Source organism: Corvus cornix, chromosome 10, assembly GCF_000738735.6.
Source record: "Corvus cornix cornix isolate S_Up_H32 chromosome 10, ASM73873v5, whole genome shotgun sequence".
In the NCBI taxonomy this organism is placed as follows: domain Eukaryota; kingdom Metazoa; phylum Chordata; class Aves; order Passeriformes; family Corvidae; genus Corvus; species Corvus cornix.
In genome coordinates this window covers 4,901,268-4,926,185 of record NC_046340.1, presented here as the reverse complement: position 1 = coordinate 4,926,185, position 24,918 = coordinate 4,901,268, and the positions used below count along the sequence as shown (strand labels likewise).

Genomic DNA, 24,918 nt, shown 5'->3' with positions numbered 1-24,918 from the left:
TTGGTGAAAATAAACGCACTGATTTATTGATTGAGGGAAGAGTTAAATATGCATAGAAAAGGTGAAGTTGCACTGAAGAAGGAACACAAAATTCTGACAGTTTGATTGATCCTGATTGGAAATACTGTGTCTTATTACTATGAGGACAGTGTGCAGATGAAACTCACCATCTTCTTCTGGATTGTCTGGAGAACCAAAGAACAATCAATCTTCCATCCAAAAAATTATTCAATCCATAAAATCTGCTCTCTGCAATTCTCAGCATCTCTTTATCACTTAACACAGCACCCATATTTCACACAGTATTTTGGGACATTATGAATGGCTTATGTACAAAATTAGAGAACTTGAAGTAATTTTGAATACTATTTTACCAAAAAAGAGCTCTCTCCAGATGGAGACTACATTACAATCTCGTATTCAGATAAAGGAAAGAACATACCAGAGTTAGGGACATCAACCTTTTTTTATTAACAGGTACTCCCTTTATTTTAAGACAACTGAAAAGAGCCAAGTAAGCAGTCATTAAAATTAATTAAGGCTTTTTTCCCATCACCATTTTTCCCCAGGTTACTCTAAGATGTCTCCATCAATTTCTTGTTTTGCTCATGGATGCACACAATATTTAAGTACCAAGAACTTTTGCCATTGCAAGTATCTAATTCCAGAATGAATCAAGAACTGTCATTACTACACAGTTCACTTTTAAACCAGAATAATAAAACTGTTACTATCAAGAAGCTTGTACCTCAAAAATATTATGAGAAGAAATGGTCCTTACTGTAATAACCAGTCACTCATTCTTGCTTGTATTGATTCTAGAGTAAGAATTCACACCAGACATTTGCTAATTAGAAGCAAATCAATGCAATCCTCACCACTATTACCACAGTTACAGTGGGTTTTGAGTTCTTTTTCCCCAAACACAAATATTGTATTTTATTGGTCCCAAAATCATATATGACAATTAGAAAAAAACATGATTGATGGATCTGACACCTCTGATTGGTTGCTCTGAAGGTGGGTTGGTACAAAACACTTTCAGCAGTCTTCATAAAGGACTTCATCTATTGGAACATCATTTTCTGTCACAGGCACTGATTCACAAATCTGTTCTCTAAAAGCCAAAGCAATCGTGTAAGGCTTTCCACGGGGATGTTTCATACATCTTTCAAGATAGGTATCATAATATCCTTTCCCTCTTCCCAATCTGTTGCCTTTTTTGTCAAATCCAAGGCCTGGCATGAAGATAAGGTCAAGACCTCCTGTAGAAAAATGAAATAAGCATTAGTGGATGCCCTGTGGATTTCCTGATGGCTTGACTACAACCACATAACTTCAGACATTTGCAAGAATGCAAGCTTTGTGTTTTGTAAAATGCTTCCCTTTCTTTGATCAGATGAAAAATACTTTGAATACTAAACGTGTAAATTTACATTTTCATCTTATCAATTGCATACTAGATCAGCTGAAAAATAATTAGATCTTGAAAAGCTGGATGGAAAAAAAACCCCTACATTTTAACAAATTTATTTTATCATTTTAACCCCACACTTCCAAATACTAATGATTATGACTCTAAATCCAGGCAGAGACTGAACTCAGGGAAATGAAATGCAGGAGGAAATCAGAAAATTAAATGAACTTCAACATCAGACACAAAAATAGAAAAGGAAAAAAGAATGGAAAGAAGTTGTGTAGGAGAGAGGGGAGACATCTTGACACCGCTGTAAGATGCCATGGACCTTCTCTTGACTTTTCAAAACCAAAAAGCCTTGAATACAATATATTCTGAAAGTGGGTATTTGCCCTGTTATATCAAGATGAAGATTTGAAGGCTTGTCCCTTCGTGATGTCAGGTTCCTTTTCTCCCAAAGGATTTTCTTCCTTGGCCTCCAGCAATTCTCACTGTTGTTCAAGCAGCACACACAGGCATTCTGCATCCCTGCCCTAAATATCCCTCCTTCCAGAATTTTTGTGAGATTGCACTTGATTGGAACTCAAAATCAGTTTAAAAATTGAAAGAAGCTGCATAAGCTGCTAATCACCTGGACTGGCTGGTGAAACTCTAACAGAAGACCCCACCAACCAGCTCCAGAGACAAAGGCAAGATTTCTTGCTTTGCTCACGCTCTGTGAGGGGATGGGGATCGGCACCATGCCAGGGAGCCAGCTCCAGTTCACACTTGGCTGCACACTTGTTTCAGGAGCTGATTCACATCACTGAAACCGTCTGCCATGAGGAGTGACCACCAGGCACGGAGGCTGATGCACATCCCTGTCATGTAGGCAAGGCTGGTATGTTCTGTGTGAGAAGTCTTGCACGGACAACCTCTTAACAAAAGAGCTGGGCTGGCCTGGTGCTGACTGCTGAACCCAGGAACATCCCACTTATTCCTTTCAAAATGCAAATAAAGTCTTTATTTCTTGCTGCTGTAGCAGACAGACACTTAAGGAGAGAAGGGCAGGGAGTGGAAAGGCAGCACAGACTAAGAGACAGCTGACACGAGTCTGGAAAGAAAGCAAATACACAGTCTCAGTCCACTGCTTCTGCCTTCTTACAAGAACAGTGCTTAGCTTTGAGCAGCTTTTCTGTGACCAGCCTCTGCTCCTTCACCACCTTGGACCTGCTCAGGTATTTTTCTGCCTTTTCCATGTTCACACCTACTCTTTCCTGCCATTTTGGGCTGAGCTGCTTTTAATACATCTGTCTGAGGGATGATGCCCACCATTGAAGGAGATGTGTGGGAGTATGTACTGGAAAAGCCAGAGCAAAGCAGAGGTTTTCAGTTTAGAGGGAATCCCATCTGAGACCACATGTCAACTCCAAACTCTGCCTGGAAGGGCATGTTACAGCTCACATAAGACCAACTCATTTGCACACACTTCCCAGGCTCCTGGAGATTTCCTTCTACTCTTCAATGTTTAGAGAAGAGTCACTGACATGAACACTCATCCATCATGATCTGATGTCTTAATTAGAACACTGATATAAAATATGCAAGGCAACACAGTGTGAAATGCTTAGAGAACATCAATCTTGCAAATCCAGCATCGTACAGTCAAGAAGCACAGCTTTTATCAGGAGGTCAGGGGAGTAAGGGGAGAGAATTAGCCAAAGGACAGACCACAGAATAATACTGGTTGAAACAAAAAAGAGTCAGGGCGTTTTACCACACTGCAGTCAACTTTTGACTCACAGGACAGTGAAATGAGTGAAATAGCAAATGGCAAACAAAGGGAAAAAGGCCTGAAGGCAGAAGTATGGTCTCCCTGAAAACAGATGCCATTTTCATGGTACCATCATGTACATCATGCTGGACATACCACGTCACATCTTTCTCTTGTCAATTGTCAGGCCTATGGACTAGGACCTAGAAACCAGCCCCCATTAGCAAGGTCAGGAATAGATTCTGCAGGTCAAATCCTCCCCAAGTTACTCCTGCTTATTCTCTCCACAACCTGCCTCACATCAGCCTTGTGTAGGTATTCAGGTGGCCCAAAAACCAATAAGTACCAATCAGTAACGATGCACAGAACTAAACCCACTCTGCCTCACAGTCTGTTTCAGCTGTTTTCACTCCAGGTGCCTCTCAAGACGAAAAGCAGGAAACATTTGCAGTCTGCTGCTGGCAGGAAGAATGCACACAGGGGGCAAATCTGCAGAGCAAAACGGTGCCATTTCTCCTTACATTTGTGTTAGAGACAGGAAGAAGACCAGTCAGGGGAAACACTAGGGAAAGAGGGAAATGGCAAAAACAGTGAAGAGAAGAAATACATTTTCTATGGAACTTAACTGATAGCATCAGGCACCTCAAGTGCATTTAGATATATTAAAGCACTGTGTTTTCTTCTGGGTTCTCTGGAGAAACAGGGACTCTTTTAACAAGTTGGCTCCTCTATAATCATGGGGGTTTTATGCTGAAGAACTCAAACAAGCTTATGCAAATCTCAATATTATTATGCTGTAAATACTGTAATAGTTACCCTTTATACTTTTCTTCTGTGGAGCACTGTAATACTGACTGCCTTGCCCTGACTCACAGCAGTATCTGATATCCATGCAACTCACACTGCACAAGATTTAAGTAAAATGTCATTCAAGACTTTTGGTAGAAAAATGACACAACTAACCCTGCAAGGAGCCCAAGGGCAGCTCAAGCAGCATTAGGCCCAAATCCTATATCAGGATCTAGAATGGATGGCAGAAAGCTGCATGGAGTAAATGTTTCCCTGACATGTAACCTGGGGAGCAACAAAACCTCTTGTGGTATCTGTGGCAGTGTGGGGGAAGAGCTGTCACAGGAAGAGAGGTGACACACAGATGAGACCAAGATTGCAGATACATAAGATTGCTATCAGCAATGAGGGTACATCAACAGGATGGCAGCTGAGGAGAAGAATTTCTTGCTCCTCATGGCATGGTCCTCATGCTCCCCAGCTCTTCCAGCACTGCAGGACTATTGTCTGCCCCTCAGGACTGTGGCTTGCTCTGTCCTCACATCCTACTGCCCTTGCTCTTACAGACCACTGTGTGAAATTGCATCCTTGCCCCTGAGAAGACAGAGCAGGTACTTGGGTATCAAACATGAGTCGGGTTTTAGCGTCTCACAAAAGATGTTAAGAAGCCTCACATTCAACATCTACTTCTGCCCCTCTCCTTGTAATGTGTCTGCAGACATTAACTGGTGGTTCTTGGATCCCCAAGGGTCCTGTGACCACATGAAGGAGCCCAGGAAAGCACATCCACAGTCGAAAGTTTTGTTACAGGCAAGGCATGCTTCTCCTGGAAAACTTGCATGTGGTCTGCAAATTGCTAAAGGCTGAAAACACTGTCTCAAGCAACATTTTGCTCCAGCTTTTATGTGGAGAATATCTGTGGTTCTTGCACACTTTAGGCTACTGGGTATACCAGTAAGGTTTTTAATTATGATGACAGTCACCTAATAATGTATCTATGGCATAAGCTCTTGTGGCTACAGCTCCTTCAACTGTGTAGCACCACGCGTGAAATAATACACCCTGACTTATCTATCAGTGTGGGCATACAGCCATGCTGACACAGCCACACAGGCTTCATTTATACTGCTAAATGCAGCACAGACAGAAAACAAACTGATTTACAGGATCACAGGTGGTCAATACCTTAATTGTCAGCACAGTGTCTGGCACTGCCAGCCCAGGTGACACCCATGACTGCTCCAGGGGACAAGACTGCCATGTGCAGTAAAGACAGAAGAGCACAGGTCTGGCTCCTCCAGACAAAAGCAGAGAGGTCAAGCTCTGTGCAGTGTGGACGGGACTCATCTGTGTCACTTAGCCCTGTGTTGTCTGGCAGCGTAGATGCAGTCACAGCTTCTGAACTTGTCCTGTGGGTGTACAGGCACACTCTGTTTGCGCTGACTCCCTTACATCGATGCAGACATTCCTTATGTCACAGAGAAGTGAAATGACTGGCCTAAGGACTCAGGAAACGTGTGGCAAAACTACATGCAAGAGGCAGATGTGCAAGCTGCACATGCCCTGACTTAAGCCAGCAGACCAAAACATTAGCATCCCCTCTCAGTGTTTTAAATAAGAATACACAGTTTCATTTCCTTTAGGCAGCCACAGTGAACCTCAGTTTGGCAGTGCATTTCTCATTACCCTTCATGATGATATCAGGTTTGATTTGTTCCCCAGGGAAGGATTTTCTCCTTGCACCTCATTACCTCTCCTCTCCTTAATCTGATGTTCCTATTTGAAATGCCAGCCGGCATTTTCAGAAGTGTTCTTGACAATAGTTAATTATAGAAGGGTCCATCAAACTGCACAGATACAGGTCATGTAAAGAGTGCCAGGGACTTGTTCTGCCCTCAGAAGGAGCAGCCAGCATGGCCTCTCTCCTCCCAGGTTCAAATGAGCTCCACCAGCCCATTGTCACCCGCTGTGTGGGGTCACTCATCTCCCCCTGCACAGCCTGACAGTCCTAATGGAAGCGGAAACTGAAATACTCTGTCATCCCGACTTCTCATCCCTTGCTGCCACTTATTTTGTGGGCACTGCAAAGCGCTTGAGACCCATCAAAGTGGGAGCTAGGACTCTTTTGATCCTCTCCTCAAAAGCACTGACAGAGGATGGGGCAGAGGCCGAGCTGCTGCAACTCCTGTGTGGCTGTAAAGAATGGCAACGTGCTCACACAAACCATGCTCACAGCACAGACGTCGTCTGAGCCTACAAGAGGTCAACAGTGATCAGCTCTGTGTCAGTGCTGCTGCTCCTCACAGCAGCAGCTGTGCAGTTCGAGCTTCCCCTGAAGCACAGAAGTTTGTGCATTGCTTACTCCATCACCACAAGGATGGCTGGATCCTCATATTCTGATACCACAGGCAAGAATGAGCTTTCCAGTGGTTGGTTTTGTTCCACACACACCTCGCTCGTGCTTTGCTCAGATGTAAATGATTACATAAGGTGCAGGAGCAGAAGAACCAGGCCAAGAACAGCTTTCTGTTTAGAGTAAAGGAGTGTTCACGTTGCTGTGCATACCAACAACGTCAGATCTGTGCAAAATCTCTGCTGAGCTGACAAGTAATTGAAAGCTGGTGATAACAAGGAATGAAAACTTAACTTTGGTCCTTTTCTGACCTAGCAAAGACCACAATGGATTAAAAGGCAAACCCTGTTGCAGGAAAACCTTACTTTTCAGAATGAAAGGGGTGCAGTAACCATCTGCTGCCTCTGTATCTGCTACCCTGGCACAGAGGAAAAAAAGTAACTCAATCACTTGATCCTAATATCTAAATATCAGTCTTGGTGACGGTGCAGGGTTATGAGCCAATGAATTGGAATGACTCAGAAACTTCTAATTAATGACAGAGTCATTACTGCAACTTTAATTACTGTCAGCATTAGCATAGTTAGGCCTTTTGGGTAGGTGTTCACTTTCAACACATACTCCACAGGGCACAGATCACCATCTAGCTCTGTATTTACACAGCACCTAACACTGTGGTCTGAGTTAATCACCAGATCTCGGGGAAAACAACTCCACAAAAGTAATTCACTTATGCTGCAGCAAAACAAATCCCTTCCCCTTTATGGCTTCTCCTAGAACACTCTGGGTGCCCCTACATCACTCCTGAGGTTACAAATGCTTACTGTTTCCTTCCAGATAAAAAGGTTTCTGCCCTTTGGAAAAAACCTGCCCTGGGTTTCAAGCACAGCATCTCTGCTCTTACATGTCTCTTGGTATAAGATCAAAAAGGCAAATGCCAGATCTGTTCACTTACAGACCTGATCCAGACCCAACCAAGGTGCATGGTTCCCAAAGGGCTGGGACTGCTCCCAGACGAAACAAGTTCTTTTCCCCACAGAGCCCTGGAGGAGACAGATACTGTCATATGCCCAAGGAGACAAAAACACTACCCTTTGCTGCAACTCATAAACATTTGAAAAAAAGGCACCCATCCAAACCCAATGAGGTGCACATCCAGTAACAAAGAGGATTGTAGACATAAACAGCAACATTGCTTGCCTTGACCCCAGCCAGTCTGCTAAAATGCAAATGCAATCCCTTAAAAAGAAAGGAAACTTTAGACTGATAATTCTTATTTGCTTACATGACACAGTGTCAGAAGCTCAGTGTGAATTCGCATATCCTTGGAAACCCAAGTTACAACAAGACAGATCAGCTCCTCAGTTGCTCTAAATTGACATTGCCCCATTGACTCCTCTCTGCACCCACCTTTGGAACTACAGGAAAAATACGCCATATTACTGACACGAGTTTGAGAAGCATGAATTCTTTTCTCTTGCAGATATGTGGTGTTGGTTGTTCATAAAAAGCTCTCCTCGAGTGCTCACTCTGTAGCCTCCTTAAGATCCCAAACAGATACCTAGCAGGACGAAAAGTTGTGTTTCATATCAGAGTAAAAAACCAGCTCATTTTAAACTGCAGTCAGTAGCTCTTCCTCCAGGTGTTTCCCCTATGAGAAGACCTTTAAATGTGCACTACCACATCACCTCAGCAGGACATACTGTTTTCTACCTATTCACACACATCTGTTGTCACAGAATACTCTGAGTTGGAAGGGACCCACAAAAATTATTGAGTCTAGCTCTTAAGTGAGCAGCCCACAAAGGGATTGAACCCACAACCTTGGCATCATAGGCACCATGCTTGGACCAGCTGAGCTCATCTCAGGGTGTTGCTTCAGAAGGAGCCAGAGATACTAATTTTTATCCAGCAAAGGAATCAAAAGTCAAAGTATCACACCTAAATCTCACAGGCTCCTTCCACGGCCTCCTGCTACAGGACACACCATGGGGTCCTCAAGGCCTTGCCTCCTCCTGGGAGAAATGCTCTTAACACCAGGGGTAATTGCTTTATTTTCATTCTTGTGTATGGAATTGCAGGCACTGGGAAGGTTTTGTCTCCTTTTGTCTTCTAAAGAACATTTTGTACACCCATAACCCACCTTTTACAGCCATAGAGATGCCAAGCAGACTATCTCCCCTGCAATCCCGGCATCCCAGCCGCTGGCATGACAGAGACAGCTTCTGTTATTACTTCAGTAAAATATTTTGCAGAAAATAGAACCATCAGCAGAATCTACAAATAAGCACTGAGCAACTCAGCGTTTATCTGTCTGCTCATCCATGTCAGTGCTTTGTGTCAGCATGAAACATTGGTCTTCACAGCTCACACTTGCCCTGCTGAACTACAGCATAATAAAATATTTATCCGCCTCCCCGAGAAGCTACATGATAGCCATCAGTCATAAAGGTTTAAAACAACTGAGTGCCAGTCACTCGCCCGTTATTAAACCTCAAAAACACATGATAAAGCTGCTTGATCAGCTCCTGTGCTACTGAGCTGTGCTCAAGTAAATACCTCTGATTTTGAATCGGTTTAAACCAAAATCTTGCAGGTTTAGTGCCAATGCATCTGAAAAGCTGAGTGCACTGCACAGCATCAGCTGTAGTTTGTCAGCCCTGCTCAAACAAACCTATCCTGCTCCACAGATAAATATCCTTTCATGTGTCACCAGAGAAGCTACTGTACAAGGCTAAGACTTGTGTTTCTAGCTGGTTTCACAATGTGGAAAGGCTGTCTGAGGCTATAACCATCACACTCATTTCCCCTGAGGTTTAACTTACAGTAAGATGAGGACTGGAGTCTCATTTTCAGAGTTCTACCTAAAAGAAAATTTGAAAAGTATTTTTCTATTTCACTATTATTCATCAAGCCTGCGTGAGCCCTGTAAATAAAACATGATCACTCAATGCCACCCACAAAATGTCTGGTTTTGCAAATTCAGAGCAAAGGAAAAAGTAGCTTAGGACTTCTCAGTTATTAGTCTGTGAAAAATGACTTAATCTGTTTCTGATATTCATATATGAGCACAGTCTGATTGGGAAAACATGGGCAATCAAAAATGTTTGGTTCCAAGGCTTGCACCTGGATTCTCCTGTGATTTTAAACCACCAAAATGCTCTGAAACCAGATGTACCAAGGAGCAATTCCAAACAGAGAAGAAATGGCATTAGAGCCACTTTACAGCACATCAACATATCTTGTTAAATCAGCAAATGCTGACTGCAAATCTGCTCCTTTAGAGAAACTCACAAGGCATTGATACTTGAACTGCTTATGTGGGGATACTGCTGCAGCCTAAAATACAAGGATTTTTGTGTATCTTCACGTGTTTTTATGGGAATTTATGGTCTTATCAGCTACAGTTCCATAGTGTTTGCCTGAGCACTCATTTAAATACTCCCACTGGATACACGTGCATGTGCACTGCTTCATTTCTTCACTCTTGGTCCTCTTTTGCATACTTCTGTCTGGGTATTTTTAAGTCAAAATAAGACAGAGGTGAATCATCTGGGGTTTTTTCAATACTGTATGCATCACTATCAATATTTCCAATACCCTTTGACTCACTCAGCAGATGGCCTATCATAAAATACAGAGAATTGCTTGTGAAATGTAAACAGGTAGGACAACAGCTTCCAAGTCAGAGCATAAACCTGGCTCCTGTGGGGAGTGACCCCACTCGATGAGAGTATCAGGCTGCTTACAGGCAGGGTTTATTGAACATGCAGAGTCAGCTGGCTGGGAGGTGATGGCACCTTCACAGCTGCTGTCAAACGTGTTAACACCACAGCAGCTGAGAAATCCTGCTTCTTCCATCACAAGATTTTCTTTTATCTTTTTAAGCTTGCAGAGTTTAAAAAATCTGGTTTCCCCTGGAATCTTATGCCTCCCCCACTTCAATCCCTGATTTTTATGGGAAATTAGGCTGGAGCATTTGTTCTCCTGTGCGTGAGTACAATGCCTGGATAAGATTTTAATTATAGGAAAACAGCCGAAATGACACCAATGCTCCATGGTAAACGTATGGAACGCTGACACCTGCCGGTAAAAGGCTTAATGTCATCCATGGACAGGAATTTGCCCTCATCTACACCCCAAAACCTCATTTCCATCTCATATGCACAACAGCCAGCCCAAGCAGGGACTGAGTTAAAGAAGACACCAAACATGAAGATCCAGAGCTATCCTTACACCATGAAACAGCAGCATGAGTCTCGTGCTCCCTGAAAGCCAGTGGCTCTGGGCCAGTCCAAAGAGTTTCCCACCATCCAGGGGAATGACCGTATATTTTGAACCTCAGCAAAACTAGCAGGGATTAACTGTGCCAGAAAAACAAATCTTTCATAGCTGGAAAAGTGCTGACCTGATTTAATAGCCCACTAAGCTGGCAGAACACCAATCCTAGGAAAAAGGAGGAAAAAAAAAAGTCCCAAATTTCTGCCAGATTAATGAGCTGGATCTGCTCAGCAGCAAGTACCAGAGATGGTACCTGGGATGAGGGGATGAGGGGAGCACAGAACTGGGCACAAGAAAAAGGCAGCAGGACCGTCCCCTCTGGCACCAGCCAGCTGCAAGGAGGGCTCAGCTGTCTCACCAAGCCACATCTTCAACATTCCCTACACAGGTGGGCAGCAGGGAAAAGCTTCCACTCCTGTTCCCCAAACCGTGTGCAGAAAGGCACGGAGGTGAGCTTGGTGCTGGGTCTTCCTTTCCAAAAATTGAAAATAAAAGGAGACAAAGATGTCAGTTTGGATTAATTACCACAGGCAGAAATACTTGCACATTGGCACTTCCTCTGCATGAGTTGTTGTACAGACTCCTGCCACACTCCAGAAATTAATCTCACCTCTTATCTGCCTTTCAAGGACTCCTGTCTCTAGGAAACAGTATGAAAATAAAGGACAATGTTACTGTTCACACTCACTGGAGCAAAATTAGCCCTCTTTGAAACAAAACCCTCGAGAGTCACTTGCAGTGACTTCAAGGCCCTTGCCCATGTTGCTTTCACTTCTCTTCAAACTTTATTTGATTACAGTAGAAGTAATCTTTTCAGTTGTTTTGATGAGTTTTCTGCAAGGAGGCAAACGTGGATGTGACACTTAAGATGATTACAAGGAAAACCACTCTTTTAAAGCCTTAATGAACTTCATGAAAGCAAAAAGCTGTAGTGTTCCAGAGCTCTCAGCCTTTCAGGTTCACTGCAGGACACCTGGGCATGGGTGGTATTAAAATTAAACCACATGGTGCTCATGGTTTAGTCTGCACGAGGGAAATTCAGGACATAAGGACACCAAAGGGCATTACAAAGCAACACCACATAAACACACGAACTTTTGCATTTCAGAGCATTTTTTCAAAAGCCTTTCAAAAGAAAAAGTCTCTGTAATTGTGTCATACCTGTTTCTGAACAGAAGCACTGGGAGAAACTCGGCTAAAAGTGTTTGCCTTCACTTAGCAAATGGAGTGTTGATTATTAAGCTGTTTCAGAGAGTTCTGGAAGCTGGTGCAGACCTCAGGGGGAAGGGCTGAGACCAGCTCCAGGGGAGAGTAACCCCAGCACCAGGATGGAGACATACATCTTTCAGCTGAAGGCTGGGATACAGAAAAACCCTGAGGGAACATGCTATCACCTGAAATGTTTTTCTCTCCATGCAAGTATTTTCCTAGCTCCACCTGCTAAGGAACAAGCTAGATGGAATAATACAAAACTACTTTATGGATCTTTACTACTGGAACAAGCCCTTTAGTAATGATGTGTCATTGTGGGATACCTGTGTGGAAACCAGTAAGAGATCTGTCCAGTGAGCTGATTTGAAAAGCAGTGCTACGGTATGTACAGAAAGAATTAACATCTCCAGTGGCACTACATGTATTTCACAGTATTTCTTTACCTGGGCATAAAATTTTCTCCCAGGCATCTTTTTTTCCAAAATAACATCAGAGAGATTGTAAAGGTTGAAAGAGCAATGGCTGATCTCCTACAGGACTAGAAAAGCTTCTCTACAAGAAAAAACAGTCAAAGTTTGATAGAAAAGAATACAATAGATATAGTAAAAGTGTAAACAATGAATAATAAAAAGAACGTAAATCAAACATCCTTAGTCACTTCTCATCATGGAAAAATGAAGTATCCCTTGAACTGAAAGCAGCAAATTTAGAATGAATACAAGGAACATAATATTTCACACATCGCAGGAACATAATATAATATTAATATAATAAGGAACATAGTATTTCACATTACAACTAACTAACCAGCACAACTCACAGCTGTCGGATGGCAGCAGAGCCAAGGGCTTAATACTAATAAAATTAGATGCTTAGAGGAATGCTCCAAATGCCTGCTGGAAAGAGAAACCAGAACCTGTTTGTGAGGGGATAAGCAGGGGAATGCAGCTGCAGAGGTAGGAAGATACTTCAGTTATTGCTACACAGCTACAAGTTGTGAGATTTCCTGACTCTTGTAAAACATGTGATGCTGTATTGCATGTCCAGATCCTGCACTGGGAGGGGAAGGATTTTCTCTCCACAGGAAGATTCATGAGCAGAATGTTAATGCCTCACTTGCACTGAATTTTGTTCTCCTTTTGCATATCAAAAATACTATGGATCGTTGTCTCCAAACAGAAGTTCATTCCAATCCTTAAATCATTTCATTAAAAAGTAAATTACATTAGCAGCTAAGCCTTGATTTTCAATTTTGTATTGTGCCATGCTTTCAGGTTTTCTTTTTATGACCAATGTAAAAAGATTTTAAATCATAATCTATCCCTTGACATATTTTGTACTACAAGTTTTAATCAAGTCTCCCAGAGGAAAAGAAAATCTAATAGTACCTTCAATCACTTTACAATCTTGTTTGGGGTGGGTTTTTTTGGTTGTTTTTTTTCCTGAGCAGAAACATTTAACATCTCTGCTTTTCATGTACCCATATTTCATTTATTCCAGATACATTCCTATTTGCATATAGCTCATTTAAATATTCCCAGTTACCTCTGAGCATTATTTACTACACATCTTTTTTCAGAATGATTAGCATCATTTTGTATGGTCCCATTATGCCTTCATGGACAGCTGTACAACATCTAATGCAGCTGAAGTAGGATATTAGACCTTTCCTATGCTTCAAGCCATAGCCTTTCCTCCTCACAGTGTTTCTTATTTTTAAACTCTAATGTACCTCATCTTTCAAAACCCTCTCACTTCTAGTGCATTTTTTTGGGGGGGTGGGGGAGGAACCCATGATCCTTTTCTAAAATCCCATTTTATTTTGCATTTCTAAGTCAAACCTATTCCTCTTAAGACTGTGCTGCCATCAATTCAGTCACACTTCTGAAGAACTGTGCTAAAATTTGGAATAACTAAGAATACTGATGGCCTCACAAGGCCATCAGTGCCGGCAGCAAATGCAGAATCTTTGAATGCATGAATAAATAGCAGGAATTTAAAGACAGGTGAAAAAGGGTTTCTGCAGGCAAAAATGCTTCTGCAGGGCAAATCCTGATGGCAAAGTTTCAAATAGGGTCAATGGTCACTCAGGAATAATTTCAAACTACCTGAGGTTTGGAACTGCAGCCTAGAGGTAGCCAGAATTTTCCTTGCAAAAGGATCACATTCCCTGGCACAAACAGCCCTCATAAACCAAAGAGAACCCCACAGGAAAGCTGTCTCTGTCTGGTTCTGCTACCAGCAGGTTGTTGTAATTTATGCTACAGCAAGTCTCACAGTGTTCTGGAAATTAAAAGGGCAGAAAGATAAAACTACCTTAACCTTAAAAGCCAACATTCAAAAGGTTATGTGAAAACAAGGGTGCAAGAAGTTGCTGCTAGACTTATGTTAGTATTTCCTCACTTTGCTTCAAATTCAGATCTTTCCTTTTTCTTCATAATAAATTTTTTACCATTATTGAAAGCATGGATTATCTAGTTAATATTTCACTCATTATCTTGAAGTTACAACACAAATGCTGTGATCAGTAGGCCACTGAAGTTTTCAGTGCTGAAAATGCCAGAAGTCTCCAGACTAAATTACAAAATACAACTCAAGTTCTTAATACATTCATTTCTTGAAGCAAAAAAATGTATTATGCTGTAGTCGAGTAGTAGAAGATTATTCAGCATTCCCCATTGCATATAAGATGCTATATTGTCAAATGCTGACATTTTTTCAGCTTAGGTACTTATGCCAAACTGAGGTGGGGGTGGGGGGTTTATGTTTGTTTTGTTCCTGCAAAATGGTTCACAGGTTTCCAAGAACAAAGCTAGCCAAAAAAAAAAAAAAAAAAAAAAAGGACCAAAAAAGGGAGAAGCTTTGCTGCTCCATGCCTTGCAGCAAGAACTTGAAATGTTGCTTGTAGTACCCTCACTGGTGATGTGGCTTTAGCCCTGTTCAAATCCATCAGAGCTGGGTTTATGCAATGCTGCAAATGTCTGAAAAGCTGCCATTGGCACAGGCTTAGGAGAGACGTGTCAGGGGCAGTTCTGGGGCTCTCTCAAGATGCCCCTTCCCTGTACCACTACTGGAGTCACATCTGCAAGGGTGGCCCCATGACTCTCCCTAGGAGCCTGTGCCACAGGAGATGTTCCCTCCATCCTGACTACTCCTTCCCTCCTCCCCACACTCATGGCACTGATCTGGCCACATGGCATACTGGATCCACTCACCTGGGTGCAAAACATCCCAACAAAATACAGGGGAGGGGAAAGGAGGAAAATACTCTTCACCCAGAGCAGCAAGTTGATTCAGCTCACCAGAGAGAAGCTGGAATAGGCTGAAAACATGAGGAGGGAAAACTCCTTATTGGTGCACAGACAGAGCACATGGAGCTGCAGGCTCAGCTCCTCTTGCCAGATCCGTCTCAGCTGCGAGGACTCCGAAAGACTTTCATGTCACTGGCTGCTCCTATTCCGCTGACTGCGGCAAGATTGGGAACTGAAACATGGAAGGAAATGATGACTGAAGTTTCACTGAGACATTTTTGGCATGACAGCCATTTTCACAACCCCTCATCATCAGCTTCCTACCAGCCCTTCAGTTGCATCAGTCCAGATCTGTGTGGTGGCTCTGTCTGAGAAGAGACTGCTGCTGATGCTGGGTTGCTCCTAACCAAGACTGGTTTCCCAGTGTAGGTCCCAACATGGCTGCAGGGCCATCTGTGCTGCCACAGGAGAGGAGGGGTGGGGACCAAGAGGAGGAGAAAGGGCAGCAGCTTATTTAATCAGGCACTGCCCAAAAGAAAATACCACAAAACTATGTCTTTTGTACTGTTTCGTACAAAAAGTACTATGAAACTGAAGTTTTTCTAAGCCAAGGAAAAAGAGAAAGAAACCAGCACAGTGGGGAAGGAAATGAGTAAATTGGGATGGGGAATCTTGTATGTCTGGAAACAGAAAAGTGAAAGAAGACAAAGCACATGATCTCCTCCCTTTTGGCAAGGAGAAGCTATTTGTGCTGGCCCAGCTGCCCCTGAAATCACAGGCTGGGACTGAGAGCAGGAGGAAGTGGGGAATATGGTGACAAAGGCCAGAGAAGGACACTTGAGGAGGGAGTTTCAGAGAGGCTGGGCACACAGCAGAAAGATGGAAAGGGACATTATGGTGGTAGAGAAATTAAAGCTTGGAAAAGGAGGTCTAGCCCAAGACTGAGACAAATCTGGGAAATTATTGTTTTGGAGGGAACAGAGAAGAAAACCTCACGTTGGAAAAGCAAGCAAAAGAGTCTGTATTCACTGGGGGCAGCTCCTCTGCACAACTCAGGCTGCAACAGGATCCCGAGCCTCTGCTGCTTCTCCATCAGCAAACACCACTTAATATCTCTAAGTCACTGAATGGCGTAGTGATGAACAGCCCATCCAGAAATGCAGATCTCCGTCTCCATCCCAAGGTTTGAACAATGCACACCAAAGAAGCCTGCAGCTCTAACCTGAGCAGGGAGAAAGCAAATGACTGAGCTGATACTCGTTAGTGGCAAGGCAATCGTTAACAGTGAGCAGTGTTCATCTTCTGCCTCTTTGAAAGAGCCCAGAGCATTTTGTGTGGGTTCATCTTTGAGGGAGTCCACATCTGAGGGACAAGGACTGTGTGATAACATACCTTGACACCGAGGCAGAATTGACAGAGATTAAGAGGCTGAATTAAGTCTGTACACATAATCCCATTTCTTGCATTTCTTAGAAAAGCACGTCCCAATCCATTAGAGTAGGCAGATTCAGAGCCGTAATTTCTAACAAAACTTCATTTTTTGGCCAAGAAAAATATTTATGCCAAACTCCCTCTCCATCACGCAGGTGAATTGTTAGAAAAGCTGTTTATAATTTATTGCACACCTTCAACTACGAGTCAGTAGTTCAGTTATAAACAGTTAAGCATATTTGCTCCAGGTCCAAGCCTTCCAGCTGAGATCCCTGGCCACATGCTTCCCTTCAAAGATGCCTCCAAGAATTTTACCATATGGAAATATTCAACTCAGTCTTTTTTCCTTTTTTTTTTTTTGTGTCCCATTAAGAATAATCTCTTTTTCAGAGGGATAACTTAGCTTTTCCCTCATAGTTCTCAGAGCAGGCCTAAGTAATAATAAATAACATTACAAATGAGTAAACCCATGTCCAGCTTGGTGAATCACAACGCCTCTCTAAACCACACTGAAAATGAAGCTGCTGGCGAAGTGTTCTTTAAACTTCTGTAGGAGTAGTGATAAAAAGCAAACAGGGAGTACAGTTTTATCTGATTTACCCCTTCCAAAGTTGTGCAAGGTATCTACACTTCTGTAAACAAATACTGCAACCTGCCTGGACTTTCATCAGCAGTATTACCTTGGGCAAAAACCCAGTATCAGAGCACATTTATACTTCTGATGGGCAAGGATACAAATGGGAATTGGTACCTATTGAGTAAATGTACCACTTGCTTGCCCCAGAAGTTGTCTAAGTCTTTTCAATAGGTATAGCTGGAAACGAACCAAGTCATGCACCCACACACACCCCTACTCCAAAATATCTGAACTTCTACCACCTTTGTTCTTTCTGTTATTGTGTCCATTTAGCCTAAAGAAAGCGACTTTTCGTATGCCAATGTGTCACCCCCACATGGTAGAGAAGATGACAGACTTTCTCCTACCACAAAAGCAGTGATCTTTGTTTATGCCAACATGGTGTGGTGTGAGCACTGCCAAGATGAAAAGAGGTCCAACAGAAAAAAGGATCATCTCCAAAAGGAGGAGCTCGTGTCTATTCAACACTGCCCATGAGTGCTACCAAAGACTGGGGAACTCTATGCAAAAATTATACCCAGTCTTATACTTGAGCTATTCTTAACAGTAACCCTGCCTGAAGTTTTAAGGACAGTGTGAATTTAAGATTTTTGTCATGCAAAATGAATACACTCAAACATGACATGGCTTATTTATGTACCTGCAGGCTGTTTCTTGGAAATTACATAGTAATTTACGCCAGCCATGGGAACATTACTAATGTAACACCATGTTATCTCCTTATAACAATGTAAATGCCTCAGATCAAAGTATTTGATAACATCTCTGAGATAAATGTGCCATCCATGCGCAATTCGAACAATGGACGATGGATGTAGCAGCAAGGCAATTTGCATTCCTGCAAATGTACCAAAGTTCAAAAAACATAGCAGGTGACAAAAAATATAGCAAAAGGAATATAAAGACATATTGAGATGAAGTGTGTGTTTCTGTGGGGACAGATTAGGAATGTGTCTCTAATGCTGCAACAATGGAAAAAAACTAAGCTTATTGCCTAATTTACAAAAACTGTTCTAGGATAAAGACCATGGTCTGACTTCCAATCCAGAAGGCATTACTCCAGAATTACTGTACAAACAGTACAAACAGACTAATACTGAGTTTCAAGCAGAACAAGTCTGACATGCACACACATCAGTTCTTACAACCGGTCTCTTGGCACCTCTCTGTAGAGCACAGGGGCTCTTCTGGCATTGCTTTCTGCCCATAGCCTGCTGCAGAGAAGGAAGCAGCAGCTCCAGAACTCGCCAGGTACCAAAGTGTGTTCCTGCCTTCCCCATCTTCCCTGTCTGGCACCCAGGTACACCTCAGTGCACTCTATACCTGGAAGTCCTTGCTCCCATCATACCTGAAATTGTGTGTTTACTCTGCGATCTCTGCAACAGACTTGTTAAATTCAATTAGCAGCAGCTCATCAGTAGTACAAAAGCTTGGCCAGAGTGCCTGAACTAAGCTCAGTCAACAGAACTCTGGATGTATTTTTAGGTTACCTTCAAAAGTCCCTAAATCCCACCAATATACCTGATTTTTTTGACAAACATTAGAAGAACGACAAACAGTGCTAAATATTAAATGTAAAGAAGATGATTGTATGAAGCAGTGAAATCCCTTGCTAGCTAAAATGTAGACACAGAAAGGATTCTGAATTAGGAAAGAGGAAATGACTGAAAATAGGAGACACACACACAGTGAAGCGTTCTGGGAAAGTACATTGGCATCCCAAAGCAAATACGAGCCCAAGTTCAATCAAACAGAGTCATAGAAATGTTATGTTCCTTTATCAAGCACTAAAAAGCTGGCAAGTGTGTGAGGTTTGGAAGCTGTCTGCATGATGAATCTTAACCTGGAGAAAATCTTCCCAGACTGAGGTTTCAAGCACAAGTTCAACACAAGTTTTCCATTAATAAGATTAAACATTTCTGCAGATGTTTCAGGAAGATATTAAAAGTGTTTACAAAAAGAATGCAAATAATGAATGCAAAGACACAAAAAGTAAGCTTGTTTACAAGTAGGAGTTGGGGAATTTTAGGTTAAGAGAGAGATTATTTGGGGATCAAAACACACATACACAAGTTTGATCTTAATGAACTTGTATCTTTTCAACCCTATGAAGAATCCAGTGTCTGAGACAGCATTATAAGATCAAAATAAAAATGTGAGAGAATAATGCTGGAAAAGACTGTAATATTCATGCAGTCCTACAAGAAAGTCCTTTTATTTTCAGTCTAAGGTCTCAGTCCAGAGAGCTGTTCTACAAGGGCATGCTCCACATCAGCATTGCGATTCATCTATCCAACACAATTCGCAGGATCAAAGATTTCAAAAAATTCTCAGTCTACAGGCATCACCCGAGAAGCTCCCAACCTTTCAGGCAACACAAACTAAACTTCTCAGAGTACATCCTAAACCTGAGAATCCCCGTGACTTTCAGTGGCAGCCTAAGCTAAAAGTGTTAGCAAGCCCTTCTTTCCCCTTTACGAGTCTCTACGTTACGCTGGTTGAGACTGCGCTGAGGATGCTCATGAATCAGACCAGGAAGATGATTTATCTGGAGGGTTGAGTTTTCTTTCAGCTGGATCAGTGCAGTCTTGTTCCTGCCCTGCTGGCATGTCACAGGGGTGGCACAGGGTAGAGAAAAACAGGCAAGAGGAAGGAGCATCTCTCTACAATACATAAAACTGAAGTGTAACGTCTCATTTTGTTCTTGCTATCAGAGTATTTCCTATTGGCTTCCAGGCTACTCCTGCTCAACAATCCCATGATGCAGGAAGAAAATACTCACCACCAGCAAGAGCTTCCTCTCTTGCACTGTCATCATCACTGGGCTGAAGAATATTCCAGGATGTCAAAGCAAGTGAAGAAATGTCTTCAGCTGATGATAACTTCAGCATGTCCATGTGATTGCTCTGAGGCTTGTAACGGGGGATGAAACACTCTTTGCCTTGCTTAAAAATGTCCTTAATGATTTCTTCTGTCTGGACTTCATCTGGCATGCTCAGAAAGATTGCAATTCTTTTGGATTCTTGGTACTTGGGATGGTCAATCACCTACACGGGGAATCGACACAATCAGTTCATGAGAAGTTTTGGAAAGATCAACTTTAACACTAAACTGGAGCAAAATATTCATTGAAAAGGGTAGAGATACAAACTTTGATGCATCATAAACAGAAGAAACTGACTTTGTTTCCTACTCCAACATTTCTACCATCAGCAAAATCAAAATAGGCAAATTTTTGCATCTAGTGAACAAAACACTAGACAGGTTTGGGCTGGCAAAACACAACTTTGCAGACAATCTTCCAATCCCCTAAATACCTGTGCCATACACTGCAGGCATCCTCAAATGCCCAACATCACTGCAGAAAGACAGAGCAGGCCAGAACTGCCAGCTCATGCAAGCCATGAGGGTTTAGCATTCCTCTCCTTCCATCCTCTTTACAGGCTGCATCTCTCATCCGGGCCTAGGCAGAACGAGAAGCACCTCAATGATAATAACTCAAAGGAAAATTAGCACCAGAGCAGATGACTGCAGAGCACAAAGTCTTCCAAGACCAGGTCCTTCTTTCTTTTGTTCACCTGAATGTCTTCCCTCCAGCAAGCTGAGATATATGACTTCAAACATCACCTGCTTCTAACAGGTGATCTTATTTCCACACATTTTTCAGAGCTTGAAGGAAAGATGACCTTGCCATTTTTTGCTTTTCATGAGACTCTGTGCTGGGCTTATAAAAGGTTGAATATAGGAGGGAAAATAATGCTTCTATGGTAAAAAAGTGTTAGCAGACTCATACCTCACTTGTCTCTACCCATTCCAGGCTGAATTCCACATTAACATTTGAAAGGAGGCTTTTAGAAGCTTGTCTTCTCATAGTCTAGCACCTTATATATTTTGTTATATCTGGACAAAACAAATCTAAATGTGTCCCTACTCATTTAAATGTGATTTACTCTTATTATACACACTTACAAAAATCTGTCAAAAATATCAGATAACTGAGAAACTCTCTACTGTCTACAGAACAGAGATCACCAGACCCCTGCTCAGTGTTTGTATAACTGCAGGGTAACTTGCTCTTCTGAGCTTTAGCCTTTGCCCTGGCCTTGTTTGGAAATACAAATGCCCATATTTGAGTCAAGATATGGTTTCCACTACATTTTTTATTTTCTTTCCATCACAACAGTTAAAAACCCAGGTGAAATATTCAGAAGACGGATATAATTTTTGAAAGGGGAAAAAAAAAAGAAACACTCCAGACTAAATGATGATGGATGTGTTGCTTGGCCACAGAAACATCCTAACAATTCAAATCCGTATTTTGTTTCCTTTTCTATCTGTCTAACCCTACACATGGATTTTTCCAAGGGATTAAGCTCTTAAAAGAACAGAATTTCCATGGTAGCTTTTGCTGCAAAGGCATACTATTTACTCAAGCTGCAGACTCCAGAAAATGGCTGTGGCTCATGTTGCTGAGGGCCTCCAGAGCCAAAACTTCTCATGGCTTTGGTGAAGAGAGAAACTGAGATACTGAACTCTTTCAGAGAGGGGCTGTGTGCTGTGGGCACCACACAGGTCTCATCGGCTCTGATGTATCCAGTAACACATTAATCAGGCTGTAGAGGAAAGAAAAAGAGGTTGAAGATGTAAACCCACATGTGAGCAGGAAGACACAATTTCAGATGTTCTCAGAATTGTGTAGATGCTCCTGCTATGACTCGGACCAATTTCTGAGAAGACTGAAAAAATTTCCACACTTAACAAGTATTATCTGCCCTTTGTTCACCAGATGATGGCAATTTTTGCAGAATCAGAGCATGCAAATAGCATGACTTTCATCATAAACATAAGCATTAAAAAAGAATAATCATCCAGAAGCTAATTAAATACTGGTGGCTAGGTTGGCCTGTGAAGCTATTTCATTTTGAATTTAAAGATTATTTTGAAATGAGATTTTACTACTAAAAATGTTACTCAGGTGTTATAAAATAACCTGCTCACTTTTATTAGCTGCAAGCACTGATGTATGTTACAAAGCTACATTTTTGGCCTTATATAATTCCAAATATTTTCTCAGTCTTTTCAAAAATTTCTCCATGCCTGCTGTATTACCCAGCCCCCATGAGGAAGCCGACTACTTTCTGCCACTTGCACAGAGCCACTCTTGTCTCAGGATTTTCAATTTGTGTCAGATTATTAAAACGGCAAGATAACATCCATTTATGTCGTATTTCCTGATGCCTTCTTTTAAGCAAAACAATGGCTATATCTTTTAGTGTGCTCTCTCTAGAAGAAATGAGTGCTCTGTTGCTGAGTTTATCAGCAAGCAGCTAGACAAAGGCTGAGGGCTCCTAAAACTTCAGTACAACATGGGCTAGGTGCTTAAAAGTTGGCTGAGGATTCTGAATTTTTGAAGAGGATGCATGCATGTATTTACTAAAAATCGAGAAACTTAAGTCTAGAATGTATAATTACTGAAATGCATTATCATGACAGTAGGACACTACATATAGATAGATGTTTTTAAAAAGCACTCCCAATGGAAAAAAAAAACGTTATGTGAGTTCCAGTTAAATTTCCTACAACCTAAAGTTTCTGTGCTGCCACATCCCACCCGTGAAGTGGCTACACATTAGTAGTAAATGAAGTCTATAAAATGATTTGAGATCCTCTGGCAGGAAAATAACCATATAAATGTAGATCATCTAGAAGTACCCGCTGGTGCTGCAAAAAAAATGAGGACTGTGCTCTATTACATGCAGTGACTGCAAAATAAAATTTTATTATGTTTATTAAAATGATGAAATACATCTATATAAAAACTGTGTAATCCAAACACAAACAGGACATTTCAAAAGTACATACCCGTATCACTCTGTGCTAGGATACCAGTTAGGCAAACCCTGCCTGATATCTTTAAGAGTGTAAAAATTATATTACAAATAAAATTCTGTGGAAGAAACACTGCTGGAAGATACAGAAGGGAGATGACAGCGTGTAAAACAGGAGGCCAGATCAGGCAGCGGCTGAGTTTTGTACGTGGGGTCAGAGCCAGGCTGGTGTGAAATGAGACAAACACCAGCCACCACACCGGAGCAGCCCTACTTGGGGTGTGTGGCAGTTTGCCCCCATTGTCCCCAAAATTCACGGGTGAAGTGTGACCACCCAGGGCTGAAGTGTGACCACCGCCCCACGGGTGAAGTGTCCCCAGCAACCCAGGGGTGAAGTGTGACCACCACTGCACGGGTGATGTGTGAGCACCGCTCCAGAGGGAAGCGGCCCCAGCACTCCCCGCTGTAGCCGGTGCCGCCGGCAGTTCCTGTCACGCCGCCGCCGCCCGCCAGCCCCGCTCCCCGGCACTGCCGAGGAGGCACGAGGGCAGGCTCCGAGGCGGAGCTCCCCCCCCGCTCGGCGGAAGGGCCCCTGAGTCACGGTTTCGGTCACCGGCGGGGCCTGGAAAGTCCCGGCCGTGCTTCCCGGCGAGCCGGGCCCGGCTCTGGGCCGCGCCCGGGTGCCCGCACCCACCTTGCGCCCGAGCAGGCGGGACTGGCGCTGCTTCTCTGCCGCGCCGAGCGCCCGCAGCCGCTGCCGCAGCTCCCCCGGAGCTGCCGCTTGGCCGCCCTCAGCGCCGCCGCCATCGCGCCGCCGCTGCCGGCCGGCTCCATGCGCCGAGTGCGGCGGGCGGGCCCGCGGCGGAGCCGGGCAGGGCCGGGGGGGCGGCCCGGGACCGCCCGGTCACCGCTGCGAGCCCGGGTGGCACCGGCCCCACCGTGCTGGAGAGCCCCTGCCAACACCAGCTTGCTTTTTTTTTTTTTTTTTTTCGCCTGGCGCGGATAGCAAAGAATTTCCCCTTCTCTAATTTTGCTGTAGGAAGGGAAACTACATTTCGGCGGGATGTTTTAGCACCGTCTACTAAGTAGTTTCATATCCCTGTGGTATTCGGCGGTGGCCACAGGCTCTGGGGAAGGCTGTGAAGGACAGCGCTGTGCCTGTGGCTCCAGTGGGCATCGGTGTCCAGCCCAGGTGCTGTGCCCACAGGGAAGGTGTGCTGGCCACATCTCTGTGTCCCAAGGGAGGCCCCTGGGTCCGACACACCTTTAACTGCCCAGGGCGGTGCTGGAGTCACCATCCCTGGAAGTGTTCAAGAAATGACCTGGATGTGGCACTTAGTGCCATGCTCCAGTTGACAGTGTGGTGACCAGTCAGAGGTTGGACTCAATGACCTCAGAAGTTTTTACCAACCTGATTCTGTGATTTTAAGCACAGAAAGAGACATTTCTATAGGAGAACAGGTGTTTTCATAAATCTCTTCTATGTGGCATTTGATGACATCTCAATTTAGCTACTGGGTGCATCGATGAAGTCATGAGCTGTGCCATTGTGCAGCTCTTTGACCTCACCTTTTGCTCTAGAAGCAGCACTTTGTTCTCCCATGAATAGCCTGGCAGATCCAAGGATCGCTTGAACTGCAGTGCCCCAGGACCTGGGCACTACTCAGTGTCATGTATGGATAACTACATGACAGTTACATTTGTGTTATTTTATAAAACTTAGCTAAAAGCCCTGCTGTTTTCAGACATTTTACTGTGCTTAGAATTGGGGTGGTACATCTCATCACTGCTTTTCTTGCCCTTCAGTGTAGAGCAAAAGGAGGTTTTGTCCTGATGACGTTAACCTGGAGCCCACTGGACCATTAATGATCCAGGCTTCTTTTGTTTAAGCCCTGCCCTTACCATGAAGGCAAGTTCTCAAATTATTGTGTCACCTACATTTTGAAAAGACACAGTTACCCTTTAT

The 24,918-nt window shown here is 43.2% G+C and overlaps 1 protein-coding gene across 1 annotated transcript; it reads right to left on the bottom strand.

Moving 5' to 3' along the window:
• Positions 1-23,786, bottom strand: MTHFS (methenyltetrahydrofolate synthetase). The gene is given in 4 exon segments (XM_039557866.1): positions 1-1,265; positions 19,907-20,171; positions 23,647-23,720; positions 23,723-23,786. Coding segments are annotated over 4 exon segments (627 nt in total). The 3' UTR covers positions 1-1,041.
• Between the last annotated feature and the right edge of the window lie 1,132 nt (positions 23,787-24,918).